The following is a 17,984-nucleotide window of genomic DNA, read 5'->3' as shown; positions in this document are numbered from 1 at the left end:
TCCTCGCAGTTCCATCTACCTCGCGGGTGCCTCTGGCGTCCCCAGAGGTCTTCGACCCCAGCCCGCCCCCAGCCCGCCCGTCCAGCCTGCAGCCCCCTCCCGCCATCCCCAGACCCCCCGCTCCTCGGGCCTCGACATCATGGGTGACGGAGGAGAGGGAGAGGACGAGGTCCAGTTCCTTCGGACGGTGAGTATCTCTGGGCGAGAGGTCTCAGGGGCTACTTCTCTGAGTGTCTCCCTGTCTATGAATATCTCTGCCCTGCTTGCTGTGGTCTCTGAGAGGCGACGTCTCTTCCTTTGTCACTTTGTCACTTTTTGTCTCCTCCACCTATGCCACCACGGAGAATTGGCAGAATTGGGGACTACAGAATGGGGAGGGGGATTTTGGCCGCCTTATCTGCTGACACTGGGGGTTTGTTCCTGACAAGAGGGACCACTGAGGGAGCAGCCCCTCCCAGCCACCCTGAAAGTAGGCACTTGGGGAACGTGGCTCTAATTCCTGGGCTTAATTTAGCTGTCCCCCGCCCCCACCCCAGCCCTCATTCTCTTCTTGCTCCAAGCTCTGACCTAGTTAAGTTCTTGGGAAGGGGGCTGGAGTGGGCTGGAGGACACAACTCCTTCCAACTCCTAGCACTTGAGGGTCTCCCGAGGGTCCCTCGGGTTCTGGGTCTTTCTTTCCCCTTGGTTTTGAGGAGGATCAAATATGTCTGTGAATGGTCTCTGAGGATCTCTGGGTGGTGTCTCTCTCCATCCATCTCTTTGGGATGTCTCTGTGTATCTCTATGTCTGTCTCCCTGTCTCTGGCTCTGTCTTTTTTCCTGGGCTTCAGGCCCTCTGTATTCTGCTATCTCTCTTGCTCTGTCTCTCCCTGAATCTCTGATCCCCAGCTGGGGGCAGGGATAAGAATTGGAACAACAGGTGTCTCTCCCAGAATAGCCGGCTTTTCTGGGCCCTGGGCAAGGGGACAGGGAGGGGATGGGGGGCGGTAGAGACTGCCCATCTCCCAATCCTTCCCACAGTCCCCTCCCAGTGGTTCAACTGGAGTTGTGGGTGTGATTATGGGAGGAGATGTCCTCTCCTCTGGGCCAGGTCTGCTGACCCTGCACTGCCCCTCTCCTCCCCCTCCCAGGCCCTGAGTCCATGCAGGAAATGCTGACACAGCATTCCGGACCCAGAATAGGACCCTGGCAAGTCAGGTCCGGTTTCTTGGGAGGGAGGAACAAACAGCTGGGACTGGTAGTGAAGGATGGGGACAGCTGGATGTGAGGCCACTGGAGGGATTCTTGTTCAGCCCAGCCCCTTAGCAGACACCATGGGTTGGGCCTTTCCCAGCCCTAATAAGACCATGGCTGTGGCCATCAGCCCCTGAGCAGTCACTCTGCACCCGGCCCGGTGCCCAGGGCCTCAGCCTCCTCGGGCATCTAATTATATTCCACTGCCCTATCTTCTGAGGTAGAGCCCTATCTTTATCTGCCTGGAGATTTGAGGGAAACCAAGCCCTGAGTGGCAATAATCACTCGCCCAAGGTCAAGGCCAGAAAGTGGAATCTCTGGATACCCCTGGGGCCCAGTCCTGCTGCTTCCACTAGAAAAAAATGGGACCAGAGGTGCCAAAGCAGTGTTAGGGTTCCAGAGGCCCTGGCATTTCATGGTCCTAGACTGGGTCTGTTTTTTTTTTTTTTTTTAATGTTATTAAGGTCATCCGAGGCTTTTCTCAGAACTCTCTGGGTCATATTCCCCCAGTAAGAAACTATTCTATATTGCAATTCGGTGCATGCACAGGTCCATGAAGAGCACAAACACTTGCCTTGGGCTGGGTGTAGCTCCGTGGTGGAACTGCACAGCACTGCAAGGCCCTGGGTTCATCCCTTGCACGGTGAGAAAAGACTTTATTGAGATATTATTGACATGCAATGAATTATACTTGTTTTAGGTGTTGTAGTTCAGTGAGTTTGACAAACTGTGCAAACCCATGTAGCTTCCATCATAATCAAGACAGGACATTTCTTCTATCCTTGAAGATTTCCTCATGCTCCTTAAGCAGCTCTTCTGGTTTATATCACTCTAGATCCCATCAATGTCCAGAGTTTCACATTCAATATGTGTTCATTTGTTTCTTTTTGTTCTCTCTCTCTCTCTCTCTCTCTCTCTCTCTGTCTCTTTCTCTACACACACACACACACACACACACACACACACACACACATTTATTTATTTATTTTGGTACCAGGAATTGAACCCAGAGGCACTTAACCACTGAGTCACATCCCTAACCATTTTTTTTTTTTGTATTTTATTTAGAGAGAGGGTCTTGCTGAGTTGCTTAGGGCTTCACTAAATTGCTGAGACTGACTTTGAACTTGCAATCCTCCTGGCTCAGGAGACTGAGCCACTGAGATTACAGGTGTGTGCCACTGTGCCTGGCTTGCTCAGAATATTTTTGATATTCATCAATGTAGCATTTATCATGAACTTGTTCCTTTTTATTGCTAAATAGTACCCCACTGTATGACTATATTGCAATGTACTGCCATTTGCTGATCATTTCACTCACACTGTCTTCAGTTTTTTGCTATTTTCAATAACATCTGAGAACATTCACATACACCCTTTTTTTTTTTTCCTGTTGGTACTGGGGATTGAACCCAGGGGTACATTACCACTGAGCTATATCCCCAAATCCTTTTAATTTTCTTTTTTTAAATTTTGAAGCAGGTTCTCACTAAGTTGCTCAGAGCTTCACCAAATTGCTGAGACTGGCCTTTTTCCTCAGCCTTCCCAAATTGTGGGGATTAAGGGCATGAGCCACCATTCCCAGCAAATGCACTTTTTTCTTTTTCTTTTTTTTTAAATAGGAACAAGTTTCATAAAATATAGACCACCCTGGAAGCAGGACAGGCATATCGTTATTTTCTGTTCTTCTTATACTCCATCATCATGGTCTTCTTCTTCGTCTTCACTTTTTTTTCCCTGCTGTGCTGGGGCCAGCAGACCTGGCCCAGAGGGGAGAACATCTGCTCCCAGGGTGCACACCTGGTAGGCAGTGCTGTCCCACTAAGCCACACCCCAATCTCTTTTTTTTTTTCTTTTTTAAAGCATGGTAGTCATGGCTTCTCACACTGAATTCATTTCCCTTTGAAGGATGATAACCTCTAGCCCCTCTGGGGCTTCTCAAAGCCTGGCCCAAGTCAGAATTTCCAAAGGGGAAGAGACTGGTTAACAGTACAAATTCCCTGCAAATCCCAGATCCACTGACTAGCTAGAATCACAGGGGAGACACAGAGCCTGATTCTGGAAGCTGCACTTTAAACCACATCCTCCCCTACTTCACTATGATGCAGGAGAAAGTTTGAGAATGGATGTAGTGATTAGGGTCCTTGTCTTTGGTTATATCTTGACTTTGACCTTCACCTGTTTCCTGTGTTTGGAAATGGGGCCTCATTTTCCTCATCTGGAAATTGGGGACAAAAACACATGCAATAAGAATTCAAGGGTCCCTGCAAGTACCTCTCTGACCTCACCTCCCACTTTGCCTATTGCTCCTCAATGTCCCCGCTCCCTCTAGTCATGGGCCTTTGCACAGACTGCCCTTCTTCCTGGAACATTCTTCCCCCAGAGATGAGCAGACCTGATTCCTTCTTGTTATTTGTTTTATTTATTTATTTATTTATTTATTTATTTATTTATTTATTTATTTATTTATTCATTTATTAGTTTTTGGTGGACACAACATCTTTGTTTGTATGTGGTGCTGAGGATCAAACCTGGGCCGCACACAAGCCAGGCGAGCGCGCTACCGCTTGAGCCACATCCCCAGCCCCCCTTCTTGTTATTTGGACAAGGCTCCACTCAAATGTCACCTCTTTGGAGAGGCTGTCACTCCACCCCCTTCACTGATGTCATCTCCACCCCAAAGTCACTCTCTTACATCACCCTGGGTTATTTTTTCCATAACACTTATCATTGGCTTTAAAATTATGTGCTTACCCACCTGCTTGTTGCCCGTCTCTGCCATGAGACAGGTCAGCTCCTCAAAGGCAGCAATTTTCTCTGTTTAATCACTGCTCTGTGTTCAGTGCCTAGAACGGAGCCTGGCATGTAGTAGATGTTCAATAAATGTCTGTCGAATGATTGTAAAGCCCTGAACATTAGCCCCAGCAGCCAGTAGATGCTGAATACTGTCCAAGTTATATGATTTCTATGAATACACACACCCAGCACGCACCAGAATGTCAGGGTTGGAGTCACAACAGAGTGATCTTTAGGGCTCCTGCCATTAGTTCATACCTCCTGCTCCTCCCAGGGTGGGCAGACAGACTGAGGGATGCCCGAGGGGGTTGAAGCCCAGGATGGGAACATGTTTGCATCATAGGCTTGAAGGCCATGTGACGACCTCAGGCAGGAAACTTCTTGAACCTGTTTCCTCCACTGTAAAATGGAATAAACACTGTCTCACTCAGTGGTCAGGAGCTGGAGTCTCCCTCATTGTTTCTTCTTCTCGTGGTACCGGGGATTGAACCCAGGGGTGCTCCACCATGGAACTACATCCCCAGCCTTTTTACTCTTTATTTTGAGACAGGGTCTTGCTAAGTTGCCAGGCTGGCCTCAAACTTGGGATCCTCCTGTACTTGGCCTCCTGAGTCGCTGGGATTACAGGCATGCACCTCCATGCCTGGCCCCCAAGTACTTTTATATTATTGGTTGGTTAGTATTAGGTATGGGTTACTGCTGTCATATATTAAGAGGTGGCCTAGTGTTTTTTTTTTTTAATTTTATTCATTCTTTTAAGTTATACATGATTGTCTAGTGTTTTGAGAGGGTGCTGTGTAGTCACAGCACTGGAATTCAACTCCCAGCTAATGTGGTGTGTGAGCTGTGTGATCTTGGGTAGATCACTCCACTTCTCTGGGCCTTAGGTTTCCTCCTTTGCACAAGACAGGACTAAATGAGGATTAAATGAGTTAATACATGTCACATTCTTAGAACGGACCCAGCACCCAGAAAACACTTTTATTTTATTCGAGGTTTGAATTTATCATTTTGAAATAATTTCCAATTTACAGAAAAGTTGCAAGATGAATTAAAAAAACTCCTGCTTCTTATGGCTAGCTTCCTCCCAAATGTTAAAAGTTTGTTACATTTGCTTTATCTTTTTTCTCTTTCCATATATGTATATGGAAATATATGAATAACATGAAATATATAATAAATATAATAATAGATAAAATAGATGATATATACATATTCCCCCTGAACTGTTTGACAGTGAGGTGCAGTTGTGACACCCTTCACCCTTAAATACTTCAGTCTGCGGTCCCAAGAACAAGGGCAGTCTCTTACAAAACCACAGGGCGGCTAGGAAAATCCGATTGATATGACACCATTATCTAATTCACAGCCTTTCTTCAACTTTCACCGGTTGTTTCCACACTGTCCCTGTAGGACATTTCCCCTTCCACCCAGGGTCCAATCCAGGCCTTGCAGTGCATTCTGGTGCCACTAGGAAGCACTCTGCCAATGACAGCCGTTATGGCAACAAAACACGAAACACTTAACTAACTTGTAAGGTGTTGGTACTTTGCGTCCTCCAGACCCCTCCTGGGAGGAGATAGCTGCGTGCCCCTTCTCCAACCTCAGTGTCCCCATTTGTAAATGGGATGAGGCGGCGCGGTGGAGCTCGCCTGAGGTCCCAGCTTGGGTCAGGCAGGAGGATCGCTTGGGTCCAGGAGCTGGGTGCCAGCCTGGGCAGCAGGGCGAGGCCCCACCTCTAGTAAAACGCAGTTGAACGGGAGGTGCTGGCTCCCCCCTGGTGGGGCCTTAGGAGGAGGCAGGGGGCTCGGCCGACTCCGGGGGGCGCTGATACCTCTTCCATAAGGGCGAGGTGGGGGGCGCCCCGAGCCCGCGAGGCCTGGGCCCCCGCCAGCGATGCCTTCGCTGCGTCCCGCAGGACGACGAGGTGGTCCTGCAGTGCAGCGCCACGGTGCTCAAGGAGCAGCTCAAGCTCTGCCTGGCCGCCGAGGGCTTCGGCAACCGCCTCTGTTTCCTGGAGCCCACCAGCAACGCGCAGGTCGGTGGGCGCGGGCGCCGGGGGCCGGGCGGGTCGGGGGCGCAGCCTAGTGCTGGAGCGGAGGCTGCGGGGGTCGGAAAAGGGGCTGGCGGGAGAGGGACGTGGGCGGGGCTTAGGGAAAGGGGCGGGGCCGGAGGCGGGCGGGCGGGGTCAGGTGGTTCCGGATCTGAGGAGGGTGGGCGGGGTCTGGGGCGGGGCCTGGAGAGGGTCGGGGTGGGGATCTGAGGTGGGAGGGGACGCGGGCCTCACCGGATTCCTGGGCACAGGGGGCGTCTGGGGACTGCGGATCCAGAGCTTCCCTTGGCATCTGTGGCAAGAGACAGAAAGCTGTGGGTCCAAGGAGGAAGTGTCCTGAGAGTCTAGGAGGGGATGGGGGGCTCAGGAGTGAGGGACGGGAGACTGAAGGACAGGGTAGGGGACCCAGGTGTTTTAGAGGGGAGAGGCTTTAATGAGAGGGTCCTGGGATGGGGAAGATGAAGGGATTCCGAGGGGTGCGGGGGCTTGATGAAGGTGATCTCAGGATCAGGGCGTGGGGTTCTGAGTGTTCAGGTCTGAGAGGCAAGTGACTGAGGGGCCAGGGGGCTTGGATCCAAGATGAAATGGCTGGGGCGTGGGCCTGAAGGGGTGATGGTGGAGGCTGAGACCAAAGGAACCTGCGTTCTGAGGGTGAGGGAAGAAGGGACCTGGGGGGAAGGGGCTGGGGGCTGTGAGAGGGAGGAGGAGGTCTCAGGGTCTGGGTGAGCAGGGGTCTGAGCAGTTTTGAGTCTAAGCTGGAGGGTGTCCAGGCATCTGAGGTGCCTGGGTGGGAGACTGAGGGGGAATGTGTAGGGTTGGGCCCTCCTGCGACTGTGAAGCAGTGTCCACGGGTGTTTGAGGGTGAAGGCACGAACCTGCATCGTCTGGGGAAGGCTGGAGATTTGGGGATATCTGCTGGGGAAGGCACAGAGCAGGAGATTCCTGCGGCTGGAGCAGTGTGGTGTGTCTGAGGGAGCAGGCAGAGGGCTGGGGCTTCATGTGCTACCGGAGGGAAGAGGGTAGTATGGAAGCTTCTGTGGACTCTGGGTGGGGTGTAGGTGTTTGAAGGAGGGGTCCAGAAGAGGTGACTCCTGTGAAGTTGGTGCAGCTTCAGTGTGTCACAGTGGACAGGGCCTTCTTGTGGGCTTGGGGTGGGGCCTGGGTGTCTCTGGGTATGAGACTAAGGGAGGGGATGTGCCAGGGAAGAGTGTTTGGGACCCTTCAGGCCCACACTGACGTCTGTCCATTCTACCCCAGAATGTGCCCCCTGATCTGGCCATCTGTTGCTTCATCCTGGAGCAGTCCCTGTCTGTCAGAGCCCTGCAGGAGATGCTGGCCAACACTGTGGAGGCTGGTGTGGAGGTGAGGCTCCCCCGCTCAGGGTAGGACACAGGGACAGGGATGAATGAGGGGACCTAGGGATTGTTTACCATCTGCTCTTCTTCCTCTCTGTCCTGCCCCCACAGGGCCTCAATTTGGATAAGTGGGTAGGTCTGGCCTTGGGTGTCACCTGTCCTTCCCATTCCTGACCCCAGGCCTGCTGCTGGGGCCCACACCCTGCACACAGGGCTGGGGTTTCCCCCCCACCCCAGTTGTCAGGGGCTGTGGAGTCCCAAACAGGCCAGAAAGGAAGGAAGAGGTGGGGCTCTTGAGCCCCGTTTCTGTCGCCTGTTCCTTCCTCCTCTTTCCCATCTTTCCTCCCAACTATGACCCCCAGCTCCTACCGCATGGGACCTCTCCCTCCACCTCCCTCTATCCCAAGTGTGAGTCCCCTCCAGTTCAGGAGTGGGTCTGCCATGTGATCATGGCCCCATCACATGGCCCCCTGGGAGCATGGGCATGTGAAAACCACGATGGAGGCATGATGCCATCGAGCCACTGAATGTACCCTCCCCCCAAAAGGGCTCATCTGTGCTCAGGAGGGGGCAGTCCCTCGGGAGCGGGAGGTCACCTTACCGCAGTGGGTGGTGTTTATGACAGGGCAGAACAAAGGGAGCTGAGGTCCGTGGAACACAAGATCCTGAGGCTTCCCTGAAGTCCCCAAGCCTTGAAAAATGGGTTCATCTTCCCTGGGTGACTTCTGGGCCTGGTCAACCAGACAAAGAACCCAGGGAGGACAGGATAGGCCTTGGGGGATAGAAAACGCCCTCAGGCTTCCCGGAGCCGCAGCCCCTGCTTCATGGAGGGGAAAATGAGGCAGAGTCTGTGGAGGGTGTCCGCTGAGGCTTCCTCACCTCCAGGCCTGAGCATAGTATTTTATGGAGAGCATATTCTCACCTCTGAATAGGCCAGATGACTTGGGGGTCTTGAGGATCGGGGGGTCTGTGCTTACTCTGTGCTCTTGCTGTCCCCATAGTCATCCCAGGGTGGGGGACACAGGACGCTCCTGTATGGTCATGCCATCCTGCTCCGGCACGCACACAGCCGCATGGTGAGTGCCTCAGTGGGGACATGGGGCATGGGCAGGGCCAGGGGCCAGGCCTGCCAGAGGAGGCTGACCCTCTCTCTAACCCTAGTACCTGAGTTGCCTCACCACCTCCCGCTCCATGACTGACAAGCTGGCCTTCGACGTGGGACTGCAGGAGGATGCCACAGGTACAGGGCTGTGGGGGTAGGGCAGGGTCAGCAGACAGAACTTTGGAGGCAGGCATGAGACTGCTCTGGGGACAGCAATGCGGCTTTGAGGCAGAGGGTCTGGCATGTGGGTGGGAGTTCTGGGCAGAGTTGGTGGCAGCAACAGGAGATCTACAGACCCAGGACCCGGGAGGCTCAGTGGTGGGGAACACCCTAGGGAAGAACCTTCTGGGAGGCCATCATGTTCACATGTTGAACTACCCTCCCGTCCTGCCCCTACCCGCAGGAGAGGCTTGTTGGTGGACAATGCACCCCGCTTCCAAGCAGAGGTCTGAAGGAGAGAAGGTCCGCGTAGGAGATGACCTCATTCTTGTCAGTGTCTCCTCCGAGCGCTACCTGGTGAGCACTCTCGTCCCACAGGGGGCTCCTGCTGCTCTGAGGGCTGGGGGCACATGGGATCGGCCCTGCCTCCTCATTATTGCCTTACCTAGCTGGTCTCTGGCTCCCAACTTCCTGACTCACACTTTCTGGTTTCCCGATACGGGATATCCATTTCTCTGATTTTCAACCCCCATTTCCTGACTTGATCTTGGTTTCTTGATCTGTGACCTCCACTTTTCTGTCTCAAATTTGTATGCTTCCTGGCATTTTTCTCTGATTTCTGGCCTTTGACTCTGGACTCTTGCCCACCTCTACCCATCATCTCTGACTGTCCCATCCTGGTTCCCCCAGCACCTGTCAACAGCGAGTGGAGAGCTCCAGGTTGATGCCTCCTTCATGCAGACACTGTGGAACATGAACCCCATCTGTTCCTGCTGTGAAGAGGGTGAGGGCTCCCAACCTCTGGTCCCTAAGCTGAGATGCCCCCCCACCCCTCCACCCCCCTGCAAGAAAACCCTCAGACATGCCCAAACTGAGTCCTGGAACCTCAGACTCTTAAACCTAATTGTCCAAACTATGGTCCCATACTTAGATTTCCAACTGGTGCCAAAGCCTGAGCCCCAGAACTCAGACCCCTAAACCTCCAACTGTCAAATTCTCAAATCTAGACCACAAAGTATTAGTCCCTAAAGCTCCCACCCCAAACTCAGTCCTAGAGTTCAGACCCCTAAACTTGGATCCAAAGCTTATAAACATCAAATTTAGAGTTTATCCCTCAGACCTTAATCCTCAGAAATAAGCACAGACTGTGACCTCAGACCCCTACTTCTCAAATCCAAACCTCAGATTCACAAACCAAGATTCCTAATTCAAATTCCAAACTTTAACCCACCAGCCTCAGCTTCAATTCTCAAAAACCAAGACTCCCGAAATCAAACTCCCCGATTTGGATTCCCATAATGAGATTCCAAAGAATGGTCCCCAAACTTTGAACCTATGTTTTAGTCTCCAAACTTCAGATTCTTAAACCAGAACCAAACAGACTCAAACTACAGATCCCAGACTCAGACCCTCAATTTCTAACTAAAAGCTCAGCTCTTTCCAAGTGCATACTCTAGAACCCAGATTTCCAAACCATAGATAGACCCCAGATCTCAGAGAACAGCCTGACCTTCACATCAATGCTTGGAATTTAGGACCTTGGGAGCCAGGCACAGTGGTGCGCGCCTGTAATCCCAATAACTCCGGAGGCTGACACAGGAGGATTTGAATTTTGAGGCCAGCCTCAGCAAGTCAGTGAAACTCTGTCTCAGAATAAAATTTTAAAAAGGTCTGGGAATGTAGCTCAGTTACAGAGAGCTTGCTTAGCATGTGGAGGGATCTGGGTTCAATCCCCAGAACTGCAGAAAAAGAATTCAGGCCCTAACTCCAGACTTCAACTTCAGATCAAACTATCACACCTCCAAACCCAGACCCCAAGTGCAAGATTCAAAGTCAGATCCCAACATACTAGAGGTAACCTTCTGATCACAGATTCTGACCTCAACCTCCAAACTCAGAACCCTTAACCACAGATCTCTAAACTGCCAACCTCAGCTCTCGCATACCCAGACCCACCCAAACATAGTCTCAGAACCTAAACCTCTTATCTTCAGGCATGAACTTGACTTGAATCTTGAACTCAATATTAATACCCTGAAACTCAGACCCTCCATCCCAGCCCTTGGGAGCTGTGGGCTTTCTGGATTCCACCCGAGCTCCCAGGATTTTGGGGGCTCCTGCTTCACAGTGACCACCTTTCCTGACTCCCCTACAGGTTACGTGACAGGAGGCCATGTCCTTCGTCTCTTTCATGGACACATGGATGAATGTCTGACCATTTCCCCTGCTGACAGTGATGACCAGCGCAGGTTGGGGCTGGGGACAAGCAGGCCTGGTCTAGGGGTGGAAATGAAGCAGGGAAACGATTGGCTAAGAGAGCCTGTGTTAGTGAGTTTTCTGTTACTGTGACAAAAAAGCTGAGATTTTCAACTTAATAGGGGAAAAGGTTTATTTTGGTTTATAGTTTCAAAGTTTTTATTTATTTATTTATTTTAAATATTTATTCTTTAGTGGTAGTTGGACACAATATCTTTATTTTATTTATTTTTATATGGTGCTCAGGATCGAACCCAGGGTCTCACATGTGCTAGGCAAGCGCTCTACTGCTGAGCCACAACCCCAGCCCAAGTTTTATTTATTTTTATTTTTTAAATATTAATTTCTTTAGTTGGACACAATACCTTTATTCCACGCATTTATTTTTTTGTGGTGCTGAGGATCAAACCCAGGGCCCCATGTGTGCTAGGAGAGTGCTCTACCACTGAGCACCAGCCTCAGCCCCTCAGAGGTTTTAATCCATAGTTGTTTGGCTCTGTTGCTTTGGGTCTGTGGCAGAACAGTACATCATGGTGGGAGCATGCACTGGAGGCTGGTTCACCTAAGGGAAACTGAGAAGAATAAGAGAAAGTGGAGGACAGCAGGGTCTCAGTATCTCTTTCATGGGCACGTTCCCAGTGCTCTAACTGCCTTCCACTAGGCCTCACTTCTTCAAGGTTCTATCATCTTCCAATAGCGTCATAGTCTGGGGACCAAATCTTGAACATGTGGGTCTTTGGAGAATGTTCAAGATCCAAACTATAGCAGACCCTATGAATGGGATTAAGGACCGGACTCTCGGAGACTGGAGCCTGAACTCCTGACCTTACTCTTTCCTGTCCCTAGACTTGTCTATTACGAAGGAGGCTCTGTGTGCACCCACGCCCGGTCCCTCTGGAGGCTGGAGCCCCTGAGAATCAGGTGTGGAGGAGGGGAGGAGGGAAGGGCTGGGGAGATCAAAAGAGAGATGGAGGTCCTCTGGGATCCTGGAGTCCTGGACAAAAAAGAGGTCTTAGGGGGTTGGGGGGATTGCCGGGGAAAAGATTAGGGGTCTTGAGTGGAGAATGGAGAGGGGCACTGGAGACATCTGGGGAGCCCCGAGGAATCTTTGAGGGCTTGGGGGAGGATTGCAGTTCTTCAGATAGGACTGAGGGGGGGTGCAAGATTTGAGAGTCTCAAGAAAGGTTCAGGGAACCCCAGAAGGGTGTCAGGGGCTTAGGGAGGTTTAGACCAAGACTGTGGTGTCCATGGGAGGGTTGGGGCGTCCTCTGATTCCCCTCACCCTCCACAGCTGGAGTGGGAGTCACCTGCGCTGGGGCCAGCCGCTGCGAATCCGGCACGTTACCACTGGGCGCTACCTGGCACTCACTGAGGACCAGGGCCTGGTGGTGGTGGATGCCAGCAAAGCTCACACCAAAGCCACCTCCTTCTGTTTCCGCATCTCCAAGGTCCGTGGGGGTCAGGGTGCCCTCTCTCACCTGGAGCTCTGATCTCCACCCCAACCTCCGCTCCCCAGTCTCTGGGGGGCTCCTCCATTAAACACACAGGCAGATGGGGCTGACCCCTGTCCCCTGCCCCTGCAGGAGAAGCTGGATGTGGCCCCCAAGCGGGATGTGGAGGGCATGGGCCCTCCCGAGATCAAGTATGGGGAGTCACTGTGCTTTGTGCAGCACGTGGCCTCGGGCCTGTGGCTCACCTACGCAGCCCCAGACCCCAAGGCCCTGAGGCTCGGCGTGCTCAAGAAGAAGGTGAGCTCCCGGCACGGGCAAGGGTGGGGCTCAGGTAGGGGTGGAAGGGGGCTGGGTGGTCATGCTTGAGCCTCCCTCCAGGAGTTTGAGGATGGAACTGAGAGAAAGGCAGAGACTAAGAGGGGAAAATAGGCTGAGAAAGACCAAAAAGGAAGGAGATATAGAAAATATACACACATATATATATATATGTATGTGGTGTGTGTGTGTGGGCGTGAGTGTGCAAGTGAGCGCACACATACACAAAATGATACTTGTTTGGACATAAAAGCTGAGGATGTAGATAGGACTGGACCAAGGGGGACATGTGGGAGTTGGCAGCAGGTGGATGTTATGTACACTCATGGGTTTGGATGAGGTCTGGGAGGTCGGCTGGGATATATGAAGTTTGGGGTGACATTAGAGCTTTCTGAGGGAGGGTGTTAAGTCAGTAACAGGCACGGGGATGCAGAGAGACAGAGTAGACCAGACGGAATCACAAGGAGGAAGGGAAAGAGATGGGGAATAGAGAAGAGAGGGAGAGGCAGGGAGAGAGAGTGTGGGGTAGAGGGAGAGACAGACGGAGACAGGGAGAGACAGAGGAGTTGGGGAGGACCAAGAGAGAGGAAAGGAAAGACAGATGAAGGGGAATAGAAACACGGGGCAGATTTGCCGAGAGATTCTGTGGCATGGGGGGCAGCTGTGGGACTCAACTCTGGGCAGAGGCCTGTGGGTCATGGCCCTGGGTGGCTGATCCCCTTCTGACCTCTGCACACCCAGGCCATGCTGCACCAGGAGGGCCACATGGACGATGCACTGTCACTGACCCGGTGCCAACAGGAGGAGTCCCAGGCTGCCCGCATGATCCACAGCACTGCTGGCCTGTACAACCAGTTCATCAAGTAAGCCACGCTGCCCTGCCCAGCGGCCCAGCTCCTGGTGGTCATGCACCTGACTGTAATCTCCAGGCCTCTGGATCCACCACCCTGTCCGACATGCACTGGCCCCTAATCCCTAAACCCCTGTCCCCTAATCTGACATAGACAACCATGACCTTTGACCTCACCCTCGTGATCATCACCTCTGACACCCAGACGCTTGATCCTGGACCTCCCCAGCTCTTTCCATCACCCCCTGTGTCTCCGTAGGAGTGAGTCCCCGTCCCAGCTCTGTCCTTGTTTGCCCCGTGAGGCTTTTCTCTGTCTCTGTCTTCCTCACCCCCTCTGCGAAGCAGGAGTCCAGGCTAGTCCTGCAGGGTGGGGTGGTGACAGTCGGAGATGGGGCCCTGGCTGACAATTGGTGGTCCCCTCAGGGGCCTGGACAGCTTCAGCGGGAAGCCCCGGGGTTCAGGGCCGCCGGCTGGCTCGGCGCTGCCCATCGAGGGAGTCATCCTGAGCCTGCAGGACCTCATCGGTTACTTCGAGCCGCCCTCTGAGGAGCTGCAGCACGAAGAAAAGCAGAGCAAGCTGCGCAGCCTGCGCAACCGCCAGAGCCTCTTCCAGGAGGAGGTGGGACCGCACCGTAGGAGGGGCGGGGTCTGTGGGCACGGGGGCGTGGCCTGGGCGGAGCTGCGGCAAGGGCCTGAGTGACAGGGGACCGGGAGTCAGACAGCGGGGTGGGACCTGGGAGGAGCGCAAGGAACGTCTCCGCCTGAGCCAACCCTAGGGGCGTGGCCTCGGGGGCGGGACTGAGTTGTGGGCGGGACTGAGGGAGGGCTGAGAGAGGTGAGGGGCGGGGCCTGTGTCAGGCCTGGCAGGGGAGGCTGGGGAGAAGGAGACGCTGAGTGGGTGGGGCTGCGGCTCTGGGGGCTGTCTGTGGGGACAGGGTCAGAAGGGTCGGGGGGCACAGGGTCAGAGGCTGTTCTTGGGCAGCAAGGAAGAGAGCATAGGAGGGGCCTCACCTGGGTCTGGAGCTGGAAGTTTGTTAGAAGAACACTAAGGGAAGGGGTGTGCCCGGCTCCTACCCGCCAGGGGTCTGAGTGGCGGCGAGTCTGGCCAAAGGCCTGGGCATCTGATGCCTTCTTTAGTGGAGGGAGCATGTCCATTCATAATAGTAATGATAACAAAGCTACCTCAGGATAGAATTACCACAATATATGCAGGTGCTTAGAACAATTCTAGTAGCGTAGATGCTACGTAAGCATTAGTGGTTATTTTACCTTGGATTTATTCCTTACTACGTGATAAAGGCTCTATAGCCACGTCATTCTCCCAATGATCCCGTGCGGGGATTGTAATTCCCATATTATAGATGGGTTTCCTGAAGCTCAGGGAGATGAAAGCAGTCTGTGAGACTCCAACACCGCCATACTCTCTGCCATGAAGCTCTGCTTCTCTTACTAACGACAGGGGTTTCTAGATGTAGCCACAGTTGTCCTCCCTTATCTGCAGAGGATATGTTCCAAGATCTCCAGTGGATGTCTCAAATTTGGATAAAACCGAGTTTCAGTTTCAGCCGCATGCAGCCATTGAGCTAAAGAATACCTTCTGTATGTCCCAAGTTCAGCAGCAGGCAAAACTGTGGGCTGCTTGGAAGCAAGCCACAGGGACAGAAAGGAGGGAGGGAAAGCACAAATTCAGCCCTGATGTTAGTAAGGGCATGCTATGCTGATGACAGAGGCAGAGAGGAGCCAAGGCGGAGGGGAGGATAATGGGACTGAAAGGGGATATGGGGTTAAAGGGGCCGGCTTCTAATCAGGGAGAAAATAGCCAGCCATCAGCTGTTGAAGGGATATGAATTAGTAAATCCAAGAAAGAAAAGGAAGGGAGGGCCTGGGACACCGGTTGTGATCACCCCTGTGTTCCCTGCCCCAGGGGATGCTCTCCCTGGTCCTGAATTGCATCGACCGCCTAAATGTCTACACCACGGCTGCCCACTTTGCCGAATATGCAGGGGAGGAGGCAGCTGAGTCCTGGAAAGAGATTGTGAACTTGCTCTATGAACTCCTGGGTAAGGGACTTCCGTCCTAACTTCCCCAAGAGCACCCCAGATCCCCAATCCTTTTGGGCCTGACCCTTCTTCCATCCTCAGCTTCTCTGATCCGTGGCAATCGGACCAACTGTGCCCTCTTCTCCACGAACCTGGACTGGCTGGTCAGCAAGCTGGATCGGCTGGAGGCCTCGTCTGGTAGGAGAACGCAGGGAGTGGGACGGGGGTCAGGGAGGGGAGAGCGCACTGCCTCATGTCTTCCCACTGTCACCCGGACAGGCATCCTGGAGGTGCTGTACTGTGTCCTGATTGAGAGTCCCGAGGTCCTGAACATCATCCAGGAGAACCACATCAAGTCCATCATCTCCCTCCTGGACAAGCACGGGAGGAACCACAAGGTCAGCCTGTCCTCCTGACCTCAGAACCCTGACCTCTCCCAGTGGCTCCCGGGTTCCACTCCTCCTTCTCATCTCTTACCTGGACTCCACTCACATGCCTCCATCTCCGCGGAAGGGGTTCAAACTACTGGCTTTTAATTGATAATTGAACCTAGAGGCACTTTATCACTGAGCCACACCCCAGCCCTTTTTTATTTTTTATTTTGAGACAGGGTCTTGTTAAATTGCATAAGCCTCACTAAGTTGCTGGAGCTGGCCTTGAACTCATGATCCTCCTGCCTCAGCCTCCCAAGTGGCTGGGATTACGCGTATTCACTACACGGCCAGGCTCTGAAATGTCTTTAAAAATTTCAAATTATATAGCCATTAAATGGGCTGCATATATTCTCTGTAGTTTGCTATAGGCCCTGCCAGTTCCTACTGCATGATTCCTGACCATTGCACACATTTCCATGTCTACTGACCTCTGAAGATAACACGTTTGCTGATCCAAAATCACATCTTGGTTTTTGTGTCTCTCACTGACCCTTTGACCTCTTTCTTCATGATTCCAGTCTATCCTTTCTTACACTGCTGATGCCTTGTCTCAACCCATGTGATCCAGTCTCTCCCGCCTACTTTGACCCCTTTCTCTGGGATCCCCGACTTTCCACTCTCACCACCTTTCAGGCAAAAATTTCATACCCTGTCCAGATGCACCATTCTTGCCTTCTGACTTCTCATCCAGGTCTTCCTATATCTCCCCTGCCTGTACCCTGACTCCCCTTTACCTCTGACCTTGACCTCCAGGTCCTGGATGTGCTGTGCTCCCTGTGTGTGTGCAATGGTGTGGCTGTGCGCTCCAACCAAGATCTCATTACCGAGAACTTGCTCCCTGGTCGTGAGCTTCTGCTACAGACAAACCTCATCAACTATGTCACCAGGTGTGGCTCCTAACCCCTCACCCTGGGCTCAGACCCTCTCAACCCTTTTCCTGACCCAGAGACTCCACCCCAAGTGGGTGTCCCTCTCCCGTCACCGCTTGCTCAGGAGTCCACCTGGCCCTGTTCCCCCTTGGGTCCCCACTCCTCTCGTCTGGGCTCCATTTCTGCCTCTGCCTATGTTTTTTCTTTTTGTCTTTGCCTGTTCCTATTTCTCTTCCATCTTCTTATCCCTAGCTCTCTTCCATCTCTCGTCTCTGTCTTTTGATTGCTCTCTGTCTGTATGTCTCCCTATTTCCCTCCTCACCACCTGTCTCTCCTCTCTGTCTCTCCTGCAGCATCCGCCCCAACATCTTTGTGGGCCGAGCAGAGGGCTCCACGCAGTACGGCAAATGGTACTTTGAAGTGATGGTGGACGAGGTGGCTCCGTTTCTGACAGCTCAGGCCACCCACCTGCGGGTGGGGTGGGCCCTCACTGAGGGCTACAGCCCCTACCCTGGGGGCGGCGAGGGCTGGGGCGGCAATGGGGTCGGCGATGACCTCTATTCCTACGGCTTTGACGGGCTGCATCTCTGGACAGGTACCTAGACGCTTCCAGGTGACCCTCACCCCTGATTATTGACCCTAGAATTTTCCAGAGTCTGACTAGGTGCCTTGAGGGTCTCAGGATCTTGACCCCCAGTAGAGGAACTTTTGACTCATATTCCTAATTTCCCCCAACCCTCATCCTAGAGCTTCCAGAATCCTGACCCTGACCTGTTTCCTCATGATTTCCAAAACTCTGACCTCAGAAGAGGCATGACCTCTGACCCTAGAGGTCTCAGAAGATTGCTCAGATTGTTATGACCTCTGATCTTTGACTCATGTACTCAAAGGTTCCTAATTGTAACTCAGGTGAACTTTGACCACGCAGCTGTCAGGCTCCCAGCCATCCTAACTCCAGGGGGACTACGGGCCCCTCCATGGGAGCACCTGTCCCTGGGGGGGGTTCCCAATTCCAGTCCCTACATGATCTTCCGTCCTAACTTCCCCATTTCTTTTCTTGATATCATTGGTTC

General features: G+C 52.8%; 1 protein-coding gene across 1 annotated transcript in view; it reads left to right on the top strand.

The window, feature by feature from the left end:
* The window catches only part of Ryr1 (ryanodine receptor 1), a 111,893-nt gene continuing 93,909 nt past the window's right edge, over nt 1-17,984 (top strand). Inside the window, 19 exon segments of the mRNA XM_078032113.1 lie at nt 1-187; nt 5,947-6,066; nt 7,339-7,443; nt 7,548-7,568; nt 8,438-8,512; nt 8,598-8,676; nt 8,942-9,054; nt 9,388-9,481; nt 10,853-10,946; nt 11,800-11,874; nt 12,245-12,401; nt 12,537-12,701; nt 13,461-13,582; nt 13,993-14,188; nt 15,494-15,629; nt 15,711-15,806; nt 15,888-16,006; nt 16,796-16,929; nt 17,265-17,506. Coding sequence (XP_077888239.1) covers nt 140-187; nt 5,947-6,066; nt 7,339-7,443; nt 7,548-7,568; nt 8,438-8,512; nt 8,598-8,676; nt 8,942-9,054; nt 9,388-9,481; nt 10,853-10,946; nt 11,800-11,874; nt 12,245-12,401; nt 12,537-12,701; nt 13,461-13,582; nt 13,993-14,188; nt 15,494-15,629; nt 15,711-15,806; nt 15,888-16,006; nt 16,796-16,929; nt 17,265-17,506 — 2,191 coding nt within the window. The 5' untranslated portion in view covers nt 1-139.

Source organism: Ictidomys tridecemlineatus, chromosome 15, assembly GCF_052094955.1.
Source record: "Ictidomys tridecemlineatus isolate mIctTri1 chromosome 15, mIctTri1.hap1, whole genome shotgun sequence".
In the NCBI taxonomy this organism is placed as follows: domain Eukaryota; kingdom Metazoa; phylum Chordata; class Mammalia; order Rodentia; family Sciuridae; genus Ictidomys; species Ictidomys tridecemlineatus.
Note: the sequence above shows the minus strand (reverse complement) of the source record. Positions and strands in the feature narration are given on the sequence as shown.